Below are 17,455 nucleotides of genomic sequence, written 5' to 3'. Positions count from 1 at the left end.
TCCTCTTATCAGCATAACTCCTCTGCCTATCCTGAGCCTCCTTCATGTTCAGCTTGAGAACCCGAATCTTCTCTGAGGTCTCCTGAACAAAACTAGCACCAAACATGCTCCTCTCCCCCACCTGAGTCCAGCATAATGGTGTACGACATGGTCTCCCATACAAAGCCTCATAAGGAGCCATCTTGATACTCCCCTGGTAACTGTTGTTGTAAGCAAACTCTACCAGGTTCAGGTGATCTGCCCAATGGCCACCCCAATCCAACACACACATCCTCAGCAAATCCTCCAGCGTCTGGATCGTCCTCTCAGACTGTCCATCTGTCTGGGGATGATAAGCTGTACTCATATGCACCTTAGTGCTCATCTCTGCCTGAAATGCCTTCCAGAACACCGAAGTGAACTTAGAATCCCTATCAGACACAATGCTCGCTGGCACCCCATGCAACCTGACAATCTCCCTCACATACTTCTTAGCCAAGACCGCTGCTCCATCAGTCTTCTTAATGGCCAGAAAATGTGCTGACTTAGTCAACCGGTCCACAATGACCCAAATAGCATCAAAGGTCCGTGACACTGGCAAACCCACCACAAAATCCATGGTGATCATATCCCACTTCCACTCAGGAATGGGTAAACTCTTCAGTAACCCGCCAGGAACCTGATGCTCAGCCTTCACTAGCTGACACACATCACACCTCGAAACCCAACTAGCCACATCCTTCTTCATCCCGACCCAATGATAGTACCTCTTGAGGTCACGGTACATCTTAGTCGCTCCTGGATGAATGGATAACTTGCTCGCATGAGCCTCTCTCAGAATCTCCTGTCTCAACTCCTCATCCTTGGGCACACACACACGACCGTGCACCAAGATAGTACCATTATCTGAGACCTGATACTCTAAATCCACATCCTTAGAGGCATTCACCAGCCCCAAATCCTTCTCCTGAGCCAACCGCACTCTACTCAGAAGATCTGCTCTATCTACTGCTTCCAAACCCAACGGTTCCTGTGAAACAGCACACAAGCTCAAAGCACTGATCTCCCCTACCAGTGACTCCATCTCCTGCTCCTGAGCCGAAGCTACCCTCTTCCGACTCAGAGCATCTGCAACCGTGTTAGCCTTACCAGGATGATAGGCTATCTCCAAATCATAATCCGCCACAAGCTCCATCCACCGCCTCTGCCTCAAATTCAACTCAGGCTGAGTGAATATATACTTCAGGCTCTTATGATCTGTGTACACCTGCACCTTTGCACCATAAAGATAAGATCTCCAAATCTTCAGGGCAAAAACTACAGCACCCATCTCCAAATCATGAGTAGGATAGTTGCCTTCATGCACCCGCAACTGTCGCGAAGCATAGGCAATCACCTTCCCATGCTGCATCAGAACACAACCCAAACCAACTCTAGATGCATCTGTATAAACCACATAGGGTTCTCCCTGCTCAGGCAAAGCCAACACTGGCGCAGTAGTCAACATCTCCTTCAGGCTTGCAAAGCCTTCCTCACACTCTTCTGACCAGACAAAAGGAACATCCTTCCCTGTCAACTTAGTCATAGGACGTGCTCTGCTTGCAAACCCCTGCACAAATCTCCTGTAATAACCTGCCAACCCAAGAAAACTTCTGATCTCTGTGGCATTCTGCGGTCTAGGCCAATCTCTGATAGCCTGAATCTTCTCTGGATCTACAGAAACCCCCTCTGCAGAAACAATGTGACCCAGAAAGCCCATCTCACGCTGCCAGAAACTACACTTGCTCAACTTGGCAAACAACTTCTGCTCCCGCAGCTTCTCCAGAACTGCCCTCAAATTCACTGCATGCTCCTCAGGACTCTTAGAAAATACCAGGATATCATCAACGAAAAAGATGACAGACACGTCCTGAAACTCCTGAAATACACTGTTCATCAATCTAAACGCCATTGGCACGTTAGTCAACCCAAAAAGGCATCTCCACGAACTCATAATGCCCATACCTCATCCTGAAAGTCGTCTTCCTCACATCTGCCTCATCTATCAGTATCTGATGATAACACGACGCTAGATATACCTTAGAGAACCAAGTACCACCCCTCAACTGATCCAACAACTCATCAATTCTGGGAAGAGGATACTTGTTCTTCACAGTAACGGTTCAAACCCCATTAATTTATACACAAGCGGAGACTTCCGTCCTTCTTTTTAACAAACAACACCGGTGCTCTCCACGGTGATACACTAGAGCGTATGAATCCCTTGCTCCATAAATCCTCTAGTTACTTACTCAGCTCAACCAAACAAATACTCAAGTATGCCGACATCAACTCGCCGCCACCTGAATATCAACCCTCTTGTTCCTCCAAGAACCTCTAGTTACTTGCCAGTTAGGGAAACTTCCACAAGTTAGCTTATTCCAAAGATAGCTTTCCGCTTGGCAATTCTCCACAGCAAATCATCAATACGAACGTAATAAAACAAACAAGTACCATACATTTGCATATTCTGATTCACCGCTTCAAATGCTTTGCAGGCCGCTTACTCAAACCACTTGACTTATTCCCTCCAACAAGATTACCAAAACCTTGAATCTAGCAACCCTGTCCATCTCCAATGAACTTCATCCAGTATCGTCGCAACGATTAGTTTATCCTTCCATGAAGGCTTCTCGTGAACTTATGTATCTGGCAAACATGCCTTTCCCGGCTCAAACCTGCTGTAACTCCCCTTCTCGGGACTCCAGCACCACCGGCCTCACAATCCTGGCGCACAGCCAAACATTTATAACCGCTCTGGTCATAAAACCCTGTCCCACTGGCCAACATAATCCTAAAATCCAAGATTAAACCACCATCACTCTCGAGGCCTACATTCTGTCGTTATGTTTACACTCACGTTCTATACATTGCTTGCTCCCAACTCTTCCACTCTTAGGTCGCAACCTTCGAGTTATACCGATCTCACTCTCAGACCAGCGTCTTCGAGATCTCGATATCAGGGGAACTACTCATCCCCTCAGGAGAACAACATCCCCTCTGCCACTCTCGGAGCCCTTAACCCCTCGAGCTATCGGTATTCAGGGGAATCACCATCCCCTCAGGAGCAACAATCCTTAACGACTATAAACATCTCTCGACACAAGTACCTCCTGTGGTCCGAGTATAACATTGCAATGTTACACCTGCCCACTCAACTTATAATATCCAACTGGATTAACCACCAAGCAGAGAAATATCTGCTCCAACTGCATATGCCCACATATCCGCCTCTCTAGGCCCGATACCTCTTGAGAATAATCTCATACCGGTCATCTACAACCGCTCCATCCTCTTAACGTAAGTTGGAAAGTCCTCAACATCCGCAGCCCTCGACTGCACCCCGCCACATGTGGCACAACTGGAGCCTACACTGGTACCCCTCTCGGTAACCGCTCCAACAGCACGCCAACAGATCCGCCAAGCGATCATCTCGACCCTGGGCTCCACCTGCTGCAACCCCACACCTGGGTTCCCAGCACCCCCGGCACGCTCACCGGCTAATCCCCTCTGGTCCCTCCTGATACGCTTGCGACCCTCTGACGTACCTCCTCGTGGAACTCTGGACTACACACTCGCTGGCCTCGGGACCCGCCCGACAATGACCACGACCACGTCCCCGTCCACGACCAACAACTCAAACACCTTAACCACTGATCTTCCAAGAACAGAGGCTAACAAGCAGAAAACAAATCAATACCACACAAAGAAACATAACAATAACTCACCGTGGAATCTCATTGAAGGCTCGAAGAGGATGTTCTAGGACTCCATGCCACACACCATTGACTAACTCACATAATCAATCAAGACATGCAATCCCAAACATCTACAACAGAAACCTAGTGAACCCAAACCTAGAACCGTAAGGGCTCTGATACCAAAATGAAACGACCGACCCTTTTTTTTTTTTTTTTTTAATAAATAATAATATAATAAACAGAACTACAACTAGTGGTCCCATACCCACTAGCCACCTAACCACAATCACAAACATCAGCGGAAATAACAATACCAACATAATATCCAATAATACTCCAATAAAAAACCCATAACCAAAATCATCAACAATAATCAATCCAAACAACAAGAAACAAGGAACCAGCAACCTAGCAATGTTTCTAATGACCCAACTCTAGCAACCTAGCAATGCCAGACAACATCCAATCGAGTCCCTAGAACATCCTCCTCTTCATTGCCTTGATTCCACGATCACACTTTGCCTTTACCTGCACCACAAACACAAATTGAGATGCATGAGTATTTGATAAACACTCAGTGAGGCAATCCTCCCATCTACTGGGCTATACACACAAGCAATAAGATCTCTACATGCCACAAACAACAACCAATAAAACAAACCAGGCCATATACAAAGCATGCGACGTCCATTGTAACTGAACAAGGGGTGTCGACCGACACCAGATGGTGTCGATCGATACTGAACATCTGGTGTCGACCGACACCAAACTGGTGTCGACCGACACCCTGCCCGACACTCCCGGAAACCCTAGTTTGCATCGACCGACACCTCCACATGGCATCGTTCGACACTCGCTAAAGTCCCGAGCCGTCCTCGCGTTGGTGTCGACCGACACCCCAACTGGCGTCGACCGACACCGATGCCGAGCAGCGATTTCCCCTCGATCAGAAACTCCGAATCTCGCCTCCAAGCTTCTCCAATCCGCTCCTTGCACTCCCAGAAGCCAAACCCAGCCCAGACAGCAACGAAATAACATAGAGAACTCAAAGAAACAACCACATAAGCACCAAATCACATAGAATCTAGAGATCTTAGCTTAGATAAGCCATGGTCATGCACTCACCTCTTTGCAGGAAGTTTCTGACCAATAAGGACGAATCCCTCACTCCTAGCAAGCTTCTAGCACCTTCCCAGCCTCCAATCTCTCAAGAACAGCCAAGAAATCTCACAATCTCACTCACAATCTCAAGAACACTTCTTTTCTCTCTGTTTTTGACAAAAGCGGCCAAGAGAGGAGAAAAACTCGAGCTCCCCTCTTAAAAAACCCGAGTTAGGGTTTTCCCTAAACCAACTCCCCAAACCGGACAATTAAAATTGAACCGACCAAACCGGCCACAACTGGTGTCGATCGATGCCTCACTAGAGGGTGTCGATCGACACCCTTACCAAAATACCAAAAATTGGTTTGCGGGTGTTACAGAAGAGTGTGAGGAAGGCTTTGCAAGCCTGAAGGAGATGTTGACTACTGCACCAGTGTTGGCTTTGCCTGAGCAGGGAGAACCCTATGTGGTTTATACAGATGCATCTAGAGTTGGATTGGGTTGTGTTCTGATGCAGCATGGGAAGGTGATTGCTTATGCTTCGCGGCAGTTGCGGGTGCATGAAGGCAACTATCCTACTCATGATTTGGAGATGGGTGCGGTAGTTTTTGCCCTGAAGATTTGGAGGTCTTATCTTTATGGTGCAAAGGTACAGGTGTTTACAGATCATAAGAGCCTGAAGTATATATTCACTCAGCCTGAGCTGAATTTGAGACAGAGGCGGTGGATGGAGCTTGTGGCAGATTATGATTTGGAGATAGCCTATCATCCTGGAAAGGCTAACACTGTTGCAGATGCTCTGAGTCGGAAGAGGGTAGCTTCGGCTCAGGAGCAGGAGATGGAGTCTCTGGTAGGGGAGATCAGTGCGTTGAGCTTATGTGCTGTTTCACAGGAACCGTTGGGTTTGGAAGCAGTAGATAGAGCAGATCTTCTGAGTAGAGTGCGGTTGGCTCAGGAGAAGGATTTGGGGCTGGTGAATGCCTCTAAGGATGTGGATTCAGAGTATCAGGTCTCAGATAATGATACTATCTTGGTGCACGGTCGGGTTTGTGTGCCCAAGGATGAGGAGTTGAGACAGGAGATTCTGAGAGAGGCTCATGCGAGCAAGTTGTCCATTCATCCAGGAGCGACTAAGATGTACCGTGATCTCAAGAGGTACTATCATTGGGTCGGGATGAAGAAAGATGTAGCTAGTTGGGTTTCGAGGTGTGATGTGTGTCAGCTAGTGAAGGCTGAGCATCAGGTTCCTGGCGGGTTACTGAAGAGTTTACCCATTCATGAGTGGAAGTGGGATATGATCACTATGGATTTTGTGGTGGGATTGCCAGTGTCACGGACCTTTGACGCTATTTGGGTCATTGTGGACCGGTTGACTAAGTCAGCACATTTTCTGGCCATTAAGAAGACTGATGGAGCAGCGGTCTTGGCTAAGAAGTATGTGAGGGAGATAGTCAGGTTGCATGGGGTGCCAGCGAGCATTGTGTCTGATAGGGATTCCAAGTTCACTTCGGTGTTCTGGAAGGCGTTTCAGGCAGAGATGGGCACTAAGGTGCATATGAGTACAGCTTATCATCCCCAGACTGATGGACAGTCAGAGAGGACGATCCAGACGCTGGAGGATTTGCTGAGGATGTGTGTGTTGGATTGGGGTGGCCATTGGGCAGATCACCTGAACCTGGTAGAGTTTGCTTACAACAACAGCTATCAGGCGAGTATTAAGATGGCTCCTTATGAGGCTTTGTATGGTAGGCCATGTCGTACACCATTATGCTGGACTCAGGTGGGGGAGAGGAGCATGTTTGGTGCTAGTTTTGTTCAGGAGACCTCAGAGAAGATTCGGGTTCTCAAGCTGAACATGAAGGAGGCTCAGGATAGGCAGAGGAGTTATGCAGATAGGAGGAGGAGAGATCTTGAGTTTCAGGTGGGAGACAGAGTGTACCTCAAGATGGCCATGTTGCGGGGTCCGAACAGGTCATTGTCAGAGACTAAGTTGAGTCCGAGGTATATGGGTCCATTCAGGGTGATTGAGCGGGTTGGACCAGTGGCATATAGATTGGAGTTACCTGAGGTGATGCGTGCATTCCATAAGGTTTTCCATGTGTCTATGTTGCGGAAGTGTCTCCGTGAGGGAGAGGAGGTGTTGGCTAAGATTCCTGAGGATCTTCAGCCTAACATGACTTTGGAGGCGAGACCAGTGAGGGTTCTCGAGAGGAGGATCAAGGAACTTCGGAAGAAGAAGATTCCTTTGATGAGAGTCCTGTGGGACTGTGATGGTGTTGAGGAACAGACTTGGGAGCCTGAGGCAAAGATGAAGGCAAGGTTCAGGAAGTGGTATGAGAAGCAAGCCGCGACTTGAGCTTGTTTAGCCTGGTCCCATCTGTAATCCGTGGCTGGAGCGGGAATGGAGTATTCCAGCCCATCTCTCTTGTTACTCGGTCGCTTGGGGTGGTTGGCTGTGCGACTCAGTAACAAGATGAGGTGGTGTTTGGGGTACAAAGTTTCCGTGAGGCAGGGTTGTGAAGAGGAGTTTCCAAAAAAATGGAAAGTGTTAAATATGGAAAGTTTTGTGGGAGTCAGAATTTTGTCCATTTTAGCGGTGGGAAGCCTTGGGAGGGGCTTTTGTGCCTTTGTGGCGGACTTTTGAGTCAGAGTGCCTGTGTGTGGCGGTATTGTTAGACATTGTATGGCCTTTGTGGCGGGCTTTTAGCCAATTGTGTGGCCTTTGTGGCGGGCTTTTAGCCATTTGTTGGCCTTTGTGGCGGGCTGTTTAGCCAGAGTGTCTTTGTGACGGTCCTTCGGGACAGATGGTCTTTGTGACGGTCCTTCGGGACAGATGGTCTTTGTGACGGTCCTTCGGGACAGATGGTCTTTGTGACGGTCCTTCGGGACAGATGGTCTTTGTGACGGTCCTTCGGGACAGACGGTCTTTGTGACGGTCCTTTGGGGACGAGTGGCCTTGGTGGCGGTCCTTTTTAGGACATTTTGTTTGGTCTTGGTGGCGGTCCTCGTGAGGACATTTTTGTTGGCCTTTGTGGCGGCCCTTGTGGCGTATATATGATCCTTGTGCGGTCATGGGGTATCCCGGTGTGGGAATATGTGGTTGGTAAGACATTGAGATGTTTTACGCGAGCCACGGGAAGGAAACCTGGATAGGGATAGGACTCAGACGTGTTCAGAATTGTTTGCTCGCGACTCATGGGGGACTTAGGTTCTCCTAGTACTGCCATTTTTCAGAGACTTTGTGGCTCGGGAGTATGGTTGGTATATCGACTCCGGATGACGATCCGGGGGCGCGCTGTAGGGTGGCAACCCGAGACACGAGTTTGGATTTTTCCTTATATCATTTGGCATGCAGACTTAGGTCTGATGAGGAGCCAATAAAAACTCAAGGTTTAGGCCTATGAGTAAAGGGAAGTCCAAAAAGTCAAGAGCAAATGACGCCTGGAGCGTGAGTCTATCGCCTAGAGGTGACCTTCTGTAGATCGGTCGGAGAAGTGCGGGCCATGGAGACGGTTGCACGGGAGTCCTTGGCTGATGGTTGTTCGAGATTCGAGGACGAATCTAGATTGGTGGGGGAGAATTGTAACACCCGCAAACCAATTTTTGGTATTTTGGTAAGGGTGTCGATCGACACCACAGGGGGAGTGTCGATCGACACCAGTTGTGGCCGGTTTGGTCGGTTCAATTTTAATTGTCCGGTTTGCGTGGTTGGTTTAGGGAATCCCTAAATCGAGTTTTTAGAGGTAGAAAACGACCTAGGGTCGTGTTATTTGGAGTTAGTCGCCGTTTTTGAGAGAAAAACAAAAGAGAGAGTGTTCTTGAGCTTTTGGGAAGAGATTGAGAGATTCCTTGCTGTTCTTGGGAGATCTAAGGCTGGAGAGGTGTTAGAAGCTTGCTAGGAGTGAGGGAATTCGTTCTTATTGGTCAGAATCTTCTTGGAAGAGGTGAGTGCATGACCATGGCTTATCTAAGCTAAGATCTCTAGATTCTATGTGATTTGGTGCTTATGTGGTTGTTTCTTTGAGTTCTCTATGATATTTCGTTGCTGTCTGGGCTGGGTTTGGCTTCTGGGAGTGCAAGGAGCGGATTGGAGAAGCTTGGAGGCAAGATTCGGAATTTCTGATCGAGGGAAATCGCTGCTCGGCATTAGTGTCGGTCGACACCAACGCGAGGACGGCTCGGGACTTTAGCGAGTGTCGAACGATGCCATGTGGAGGTGTCGGTCGACGCAAACTAGGGTTTTCGGGAGTGTCGGGCAGGGTGTCGGTCGACACCAGTTTGGTGTCGGTCGACACCAGAAAGTTAGTGTCGATCGACACCATCTGGTGTCGGTCAACACCCCTTGTTCAGTTACGATGGACGTTGCATGCTATGTATATTGCCTGGTTTGTTTTATTGATTGTTGTTTGTGGCATGTAGAGATCTTATTGCTTGTGTGTATAGCCCAGTAGATGGGAGGATTGCCTCACTGAGTGTTTATCAAATACTCATGCATCTCAATTTGTGTTTGTGGTGCAGGTAAAGGCAAAGTGTGATCGTGGAATCAAAGGCAATGAAGAGGAGGATGTTCTAGGGACTCGATTGGATGTTGTCTGGCATTTGCTAGGGTGCTAGAGTTGAGTCATTAGAAACATTGCTAGGTTGCTGGTTTCATGTTTCTTGTTGTTTGGTATTGAGATATTGCCTTGCTATAATACTGGTTTATTATTGGTTTATTATTGGATATTGATTATGTTATTCCGCTGTTGAATGTGTTGTGGTTAGGTGGCTAGTGGGTATGGAACCACTAGCTGTAGTTTATTTTAATATATTATATTTATTATTTATTATTAAAAAAAAAAAAAAGGTCGGTTGTTTCAATTGTAAACACATAAAAATATTATTTTAAAAGAAAATTTTATGATTTTTGTTAAAAATTATACATTAGTTATTGTAAAACATCATAATCTCTTAAATCATAAATAACAAAAATATATATGTTTGATTTTTATTTGGTTCTAAAAAAATTGGTATACACAAAATTAAGCGGAATTAAGCGGAAAATAATCGGACTAGACATGCATAATCGGATAATCGATGCTAGGCAGGGATTAGTCATTAATCGAGGCGGAGAGAGTGGGCCTAGCAATTTTGCGGGGCGTAATCGGTGCTAGGCGGGGATTTTTAAAACAGAGATATATCTAACAAGTCTATTTGTCTAACAATGTACATGCATGATGATATGATCACATGCATTACAATAATATTGGGATTAGACTTGATATTTAAACTATTTTAAGCTGGTCAAATCAAATTAAAGATTAGACTTAAAAATAACACAGATTACTCTTACAAAATTTTAACGGAAACTTTTAGATAGATCTGGTGAATCATTTACATAAATCGCATACAATTTATAAGTCTTGCACAAGTTTGCAAATTATAAAAGAAATCAACTAAAGTATCCTCTTATTTAGCCTTAGTCTCCACCTAAAGTAGTCCAGCCACCTAAAGTAATCCAGTCGAATTTTTTTTCTTCCTAGAGACTTGGATTCATGTCTACTATGATCAAAGATATGTAATCCAGCCAATGCTCAAGTCTTCTTTCTATGAAGACAAAATCTATCTCTGCTAAAATTAACATAACCTATTTACAAATCCGACATATGATGATATGAAACTGAAAATTCAGAGATGTGTGACCCTTGGGAGGTTTTCTAACCCCTATTGTACAAATCTGATTATAAATTAATTTTATTCAAGACCTTATATTAACTTTAAGAATTAGTCTGATTAAAATTAGTAAATTTTTATCTAAAAATGTAATGAAAATATATTTTATAGTAGCAGATGATATACAATTGCATCAATATATTATTTTTTAAATGTGTGATTGATTTAAAGATTTTGTGTGATTTTTATTATTGAGAATGTTTATAAATGCGCTAATCAGGTAGTACTGTAGTAGTAGCAAGCACGTCGGAGTTCTCCAAAAAAAGAAGAAGTAAAAGACAATAAAAGAAACTTGATAAAGGTGTGTTTCACTTTCTTTTTCTTGGTAAAAGAAGATGATCATCTTGTACTATAAAAGAAAAGAATACTAGTAATCCTTCCGTATTTTTATTATTTTCCATTTTAGTTTTTTTTACATAAATTAAAAAAATAGAGAAATATTTTATTATATTTTTATTTAACTATTATAATTTTTAATTTTTTTTTCATTTATTGAACAGTATTATCTAGATAATTTTTTACTAAAATAATATTGGAAAACAGAAACAACAACTAAATTGAAACAAAAAATTAAGCCTAGAACAACACCTATTTTAAAAGAGAGAGTATCATTTTGTCAAATACAAGAAAACGTGTGTGATTATTTTTATTGTGAATTAGATTTATAATGTGCTCTAATACATGTGGGTGGCACATCCTTGTTGTAAATAAAAATAAAAATAATAAAGACTTGATTGTAGTCTATATATCTTAATTATAATTTTCTCAACATCATAATTATAAATTTCTCAACATCAACAGTAAATAAGTTTATTATCATTCTTATTACTACTACTAGGACTCAGACCCCCAGCGATATCGCGGGAAAAGTATTTTAGAAAAAATAGTAAATAAAATTTAAAATTATACATTATAAAATCATTTGAATGTAATAAAATAGTTTGAATATATAAACATTAAACATAAACTGCTACAAAAAACACAACCATCAAAATAAAAATTTATAACAAAAAATATTATGTAGAATAGACGCAACTTTGCAAAAAAATATTGTTTAAAGTATTATAAATATAAGGTTTTTTTATGAAGAATTATGGTAAAGCTAAAATTAAAAAAATAATTATGACAAAGTAATCCTAACTGCAAATATTGAACTAATGGTTGTAATGAGTAAATATAATTTTCTATTAAATAAATATAATTAAAACCAAAATAATACTCCCTCTATTTCAATATATAAGATGTTTTGTCCTCTCTTTTTTGTTCGAAATATAAGATGTTTTGTAATTTTTCATGCAAAATTTAATATATATTTAATATTCTGTAATCATTTTTTTACAGTCTTCTTTATGATTATTTGAAAATGTTTTAATTGAAATATATATGATACTTTTTAAAAGAAAAATAAACTATCTTAATATGTATGCATTTACCTTAAACATACTATATTTTGAAACGGAAGAAGTATAAATTTTAAATATTAAAATAATTTTTATGAAAAGTTACGATAAATAGATGCAACGCAACTATAAATTCTATATTAAGTTTTATTAAATTTCTAAAATTTGAGTTAGATTATAGAATAATGTTGAATATTAGATATTAATATTCAAATTATTTAGATTAAACATAAAAACGGAAAATTTGTTTCAACGAATGATTTGTTAGTTATTGATGAAAAAGAAAAATATATAGAAAGTTCAAAAGACATGACTATTTAAATAGACACACCTATTAGAACGTAAAGTTGTGATGAAAAATATGAATTAAATATAGTGAAAAGATACAACTCTGAAATGAACAGATACAACTGTTTGAGTTTTTAAAAAAGGATAAACAATTTTCTTACAAAAAAATACTAAGCAAAGTCGCAACTGTTGTTCATATTTATTCAGATTGTTATTCTTATTTTTAAATATTAAACTATTTTTTTTAACAAAAAGTTACGACAAAAATAGACGCAACTGTAAATTCTATATTAAGTTGTATTAAATTTCTCTATTGCTATAATCATTTCTAAAATTTTAGTTAGTTTATAGAATAACGTTGAATATTAGATATTTAATTATTTAGATTCAACATAAAATGGACTAAAAGACATGACTATTTAAATAGACACACCTATTAGACCGAAAAGATGTGATGAAAAGATATAAATAAAATATAGTGAAAAGACACAACTTTACAATAAACATATACAACGGTTTGAATTTTAAAAAAAATTATGAAAAGGTGCTATGAAAAATCGCAAATGTTGTGTTTGCGCTTAATTTCACCTAACCCATATAAACTGCTTTTAAATAGAAGATATCTTTATTACCATATAGAGTAGTCAAATTCAAAAATTCACTATATAATCCATCTAACTCTTGAAAAAAAAAACTGTAAGTATTTTCATGAAATTTTTATATTTAAAATTACTTAAAAGTTGTAAATTAGATTAATCATTCCAAATTTTTTTTGTTAAATCAAGAATTGGAGGAATATTTTTACTTTTAAAAGAATGAATGTCAGAGAACAATTTAGAAAGCTGTAAAAGATGTTGATATTGAAATTTTATATTATTTTGTGTCATGGCAAAAAAAAGAAAACAGTTCAAAAAGACAAATATTTCTAAATTTTAAAAGAGATGAATATTCGAATAAACACAACTCTACAATGAACAGTTGCAACTTTACAAAAAAAAACCGTTATAATGAATAATCGCAACTTTTTGTAAAACACACAATTTAATTTTTCTATAGATTTTTTTTTTAAAAAATTAGCCAAAAAGTGGTTGAAAAAACATAATTTTTGGAGGTATTTATTCGGATTGCTATTATATATAGACATTAGATTTTTATATTTAAAAGTAACTAAAAGTTGTAAATTAGATTCATCATTCCAAAAATATTTTGTTAAATCAAGAATTGGAAGAGTTTCTTTACTTTTAACAGAATAAATACTTGAAAATAATTTAGAAAGCTGTAAAAATGGTTGATATTAACATTTTATATTATTTTGTGTCGTGCAAAAAAATGAAAACAGTTCAAACATATAGATTTCAAAAGATACGAATATTCGAATAAACACAACTCTACAATGAACAGTTGCAATTTTACAAAAAAAATCGTTACAATGAACAATCGCAACTTTTTGTAAAACATACTGTTGAAATTGTAAAACACTCTAGGCATTTTCATTAAATCGTTACAACTCACTATGTAATCTATCTAAATCTTGGAAAAACACTCTAGGTATTTTCATTAAACTTTTATATTTAAAATGAACTAAAAGATATAAATTAGATTCATCATTCCAAAAATCGTTTGTTAAATCAATAATTAGTGGAAATTCTTGACTTTTAAAAGAATGAATGCTAGAAAATAATTTAGAAAATGTATAAATCGTTGAGATTTAAATTTTAGTTGATTTTGTGTCATGGCAAAAAAATGAAAATAGTTCAATCAGACAAATATATAGATTTCAAAAGATATGAATGTTTCAACCAACACAACTTTACAGTAAACAGTTGTAATTTTTCATAAATAGCCGTTCTAATGATTCATCACGACTTTTCAGAAAATATTTTGGTCGCATTTATTCGGATTGTTATTATTATATAAATTAATGTAAAATAATTAAGTCTGTTATTAATTAAGAAAATAAATAAAAAAGACTCAGTTATAAATAATATTTCTAACAAGTCTATTTGACTCTCTATAAATAGTTGTCGTTCTAAGCTTAGAATGTAAATAACCAAAAAAATATAGTAAGCACGTATGTTTTTTCTTGAGAAAACTAACTAATGTGCCATGAATAGTTAATTTTCTTTTCAAGTGTGCCATAATCGTTAAAGTCTTTTCTAATGTGCCATTGCGATGGCATGAAGGGAGAAGAGAAAGACTAAATTGTCCCTGGCAAAATCTGCAATATCTTCATCTTCCATTTTTGTTTTTTTTTCCTGTTCTCTCTCACGCGGTTCTCTGTGTGTTGCTCTCTTCTCTTTTAAACAAATCAACAAATCAACTTATAACTATAATTGTGTTTCCAAATTTCTGGAGTCCATCGCTCTCTGAAAGTGGTCCTGATAGTGGTTCAACAAATCCGTCTGCTTCCGTCAACGAGAAAACACAGTAGATTCCCTTCACATTATGGACCAGATCTAGAATCTGGAGAAACATTTATTGTGGACAACATATAAACTCAGTAGACTAAATCTCAGTAGACGAAATCGGTGTATTATTATTATTGTCCACAAAAATATTGTCTATCATGAAGTGTAGTGTTCTTTTGAATTTGTCTATTTTGTGTTAGATTTTGTCTATCATTATGTCTCCGGTTCAGTTAAGTCATGTCTCTTGTTGTTGTCTACTGTGATATTATCTTTATGAAGTTATAGAAATTGGAGTAGACAAATTCGCACTTGGTTGGACCAGATATGGTATCTGGAAAATCGTTTTGTCTGGACAACCTAGTAACTCAGTAGACTAAACCTTAGTAGACGAAATCGTTTTGTTATTATTATTGTCTACTATAATATTGTCTATCATGTGTAATTGGAAGGTTGTTTGTTCTTGACACCCTAGTAAATCAGTAGACTAACTCGTTTTCAAAAAATATTGTCTACCATTTTATTTGTTGTCCACTTGATATGGGTGGGTGGAAAAGTTCTAATATGAATATATTGTGTCCACCATTATGTGGATTTGTCTCAACTTAATATATTGTCCACAACTTCGTGGACTTGTTTTGATATCATTATGTTGTCCACCACTTTGTTAGTATATATTTATCTATTGTCCACCAATTCTTGTCTACGCGTCTCAGGAAATTCTTGTCCACACGTCTTGGGAAATGCTTCTGATCACGCGCCCGTCTTTCTCCATGTGCCACCATCAATAGAAATTTAATTATAAGGGTAATCTAGTAAAACTAAATGTGCCATATTTAACGTATATGGCATTTTTGAAAAGTTAAAACAATATATGGCACATTTGAAAAGAATTTTTAAAAATATGGCATAAATGGTAAAAATCCCTTTTTTCTTTCTCCGATGCATATTTTTCACATAAATAAACTTTTTTTTTTTGACAACACAGAAATAAACTTTATTTAGTTAACTTTGTTTACCATAATGTAAGCAAACGTTTTCATTTTTATTACAAAAAACAAGATAAGCAAACATACGACTGTTTTATTTTCATCTTACAATAACATAATCAAACATGTTTTATTCTTCACGCGTCAGTATTTATTTATTTCTTCGTTTTCACTCCCATGGTTGTCTATTAAACATCCCATGTTATCGATGCTGTATATTTACAAAATCCAGATGTAAGAGACTATACTGTTGTTTATTCGAAAGGACGCTAAAGTATCTAAATTCTTATTAAAAAAAAAAAAAAGAATATGTGAAAGTACAAAAGACAAACCTGTACGAGATAGATAGGAATCATCGTCAGCTCCAACGTTCCAAGCAAAGTAACCAAGCAGACCGTTGTCCTTGGTGTATCTCACTTTCGTCACGATGCTCTGAATGTCGTCGAACCCAATGAAAGCCGTCCGGGAGATAGAGTTATCACTCACGACTTCCGAGTCATAAAACATTTTAGTTTGCTCACCCTTATGCTTTATGAAATTACTTATCTGATTATAGTTGATGGAACCGTCAGCTGACACCGCGTCTGGGGTGGTGGCTGCAGCATCTTCACCTTGATGCTTGTCGTCTTTAAGAGTCCAGGTCCAGCCAACATATGGGAATCCAAATACTACTTTGTTCTCTGGTAATCCGGCCTTAGTCCACTGTTTCAAACCGGAGTCGCCGCATGGACCTGTCAAATTAAACAAAAAAAAATACTCATATTTGGATCGTAGGGAAATAAATCCAGTTATGTTTATTATGGTATATAGTAAACTTTACCTTTTGGGTTTGAAAAATTATACAGACCGGCGGGTGGACCAATGGTAATGGACGAACCGAAAAAATCAAAGGCAAAGATATTAACCCAATCCAAGTTTTTTTTCATCACTTCAACCGGGTAGTTAAACGTCTCGTAAACCGAGGAGTAGTATACCGCAGCTGTCAACAGCAAAGTCGGTTTGGTTGTGCGTGTGTGCTCCGCGTCAACCGCTGTTCGCAATTCCCCAACTAGGGCCCCAAAGTCTTTCATCTCAGCGTCACTGTTAGGGTACTCCCAGGCTAAATCGATACCATTGAATCCGTTTGATAAAGCGATCGAAATCAAAGAATCAATGAACAATTTCCTAGACTCTTGTTTACTTGCCATGGACGCAAACGCAGTATTGTCTGCACTTCTTCCGCCGACCGACAAGACGGTCTTCACCTGTCCGTTTTTAATCTTGACGATTTCAGTAAAGGTTGAAAATATGAGTTGGTGCGCTTGGGAGATAATAACTTTGTGGGTGGCAGCGTCGAGATCGGCGAAGGCGCAGAAAAGGTGAGTGAAGAGAGCTGAGTCAATTTTTTCGGCCGAGGTTTTGGGATCTTGTTCCGGGTTCTCTCCATCTGGGAACCAGTACGAAGCTTTTACCTCGGAGGTGGGGGCTTCCGTATACTGACCAGACATTTTTTGGTCTCGAAGTCTTTTAACGTTTAACAAAATGCTTTCTCTAGATGTGTTTCTTTGTTTGATGTGCTTTGTAGTGGTGGTGATACAAACTAAGAATTCCCTTCTCTGTTGATGTATGAAATCAAGATATAAATAATAAGAGTATTTGTGTGGGAATAAATCGGAACTGGTCCTTTATTTAACGTAGAATTGAAGAGGGGTTTACAGAAAATGACAATTAAGGAGCTAAGCGCAGTTAATACGAAAATAATTGCTCTTCTCTCTCTAATTGCCCAGAATTTCGGATCCCTTTTTCTGACAATGACGTCTGCTATATATAGTGGGCCAATGACCTAGGGTTTCCTCTGATC

General features: G+C 39.6%; 1 protein-coding gene across 1 annotated transcript; it reads right to left on the bottom strand.

The window, feature by feature from the left end:
• Nucleotides 1–15,593: 15,593 nt before the first annotated feature.
• Nucleotides 15,594–17,205, bottom strand: LOC104773476 (class V chitinase-like). The gene is made up of 3 exons (XM_087479489.1): nucleotides 16,436–17,205; nucleotides 15,948–16,346; nucleotides 15,594–15,826 (listed from the first exon to the last, which is right to left on the bottom strand). The coding sequence occupies exons 1-3, from the start codon at nucleotides 17,100–17,102 to the stop codon at nucleotides 15,804–15,806; spliced, it is 1,089 nt and encodes a 362-aa protein (XP_087335615.1). The 5' UTR covers nucleotides 17,103–17,205; the 3' UTR covers nucleotides 15,594–15,803.
• Nucleotides 17,206–17,455: the final 250 nt, after the last annotated feature.

This window comes from Camelina sativa, chromosome 12, assembly GCF_030686135.1.
Source record: "Camelina sativa cultivar CO46 ecotype springtype chromosome 12, ASM3068613v1".
Taxonomy (NCBI): domain Eukaryota; kingdom Viridiplantae; phylum Streptophyta; class Magnoliopsida; order Brassicales; family Brassicaceae; genus Camelina; species Camelina sativa.
Note: the sequence above shows the minus strand (reverse complement) of the source record. Positions and strands in the feature narration are given on the sequence as shown.

What these genes read in the sequence shown, in the direction of transcription:
- LOC104773476 (XM_087479489.1), bottom strand. Translation starts at nt 17,102, where the DNA reads ATGTCTGGTCAGTATACGGAAGCCCCCACCTCCGAGGTAAAAGCTTCG. An exon ending in TAATTTTTCAAACCCAAAAG is followed by an intron (nt 16,347 to 16,435) that starts GTAAAGTTTACT and finishes TTAATTTGACAG; the next exon opens with GTCCATGCGGCGACTCCGGT. An exon ending in TTCCTATCTATCTCGTACAG is followed by an intron (nt 15,827 to 15,947) that starts GTTTGTCTTTTG and finishes GTAAATATACAG; the next exon opens with CATCGATAACATGGGATGTT.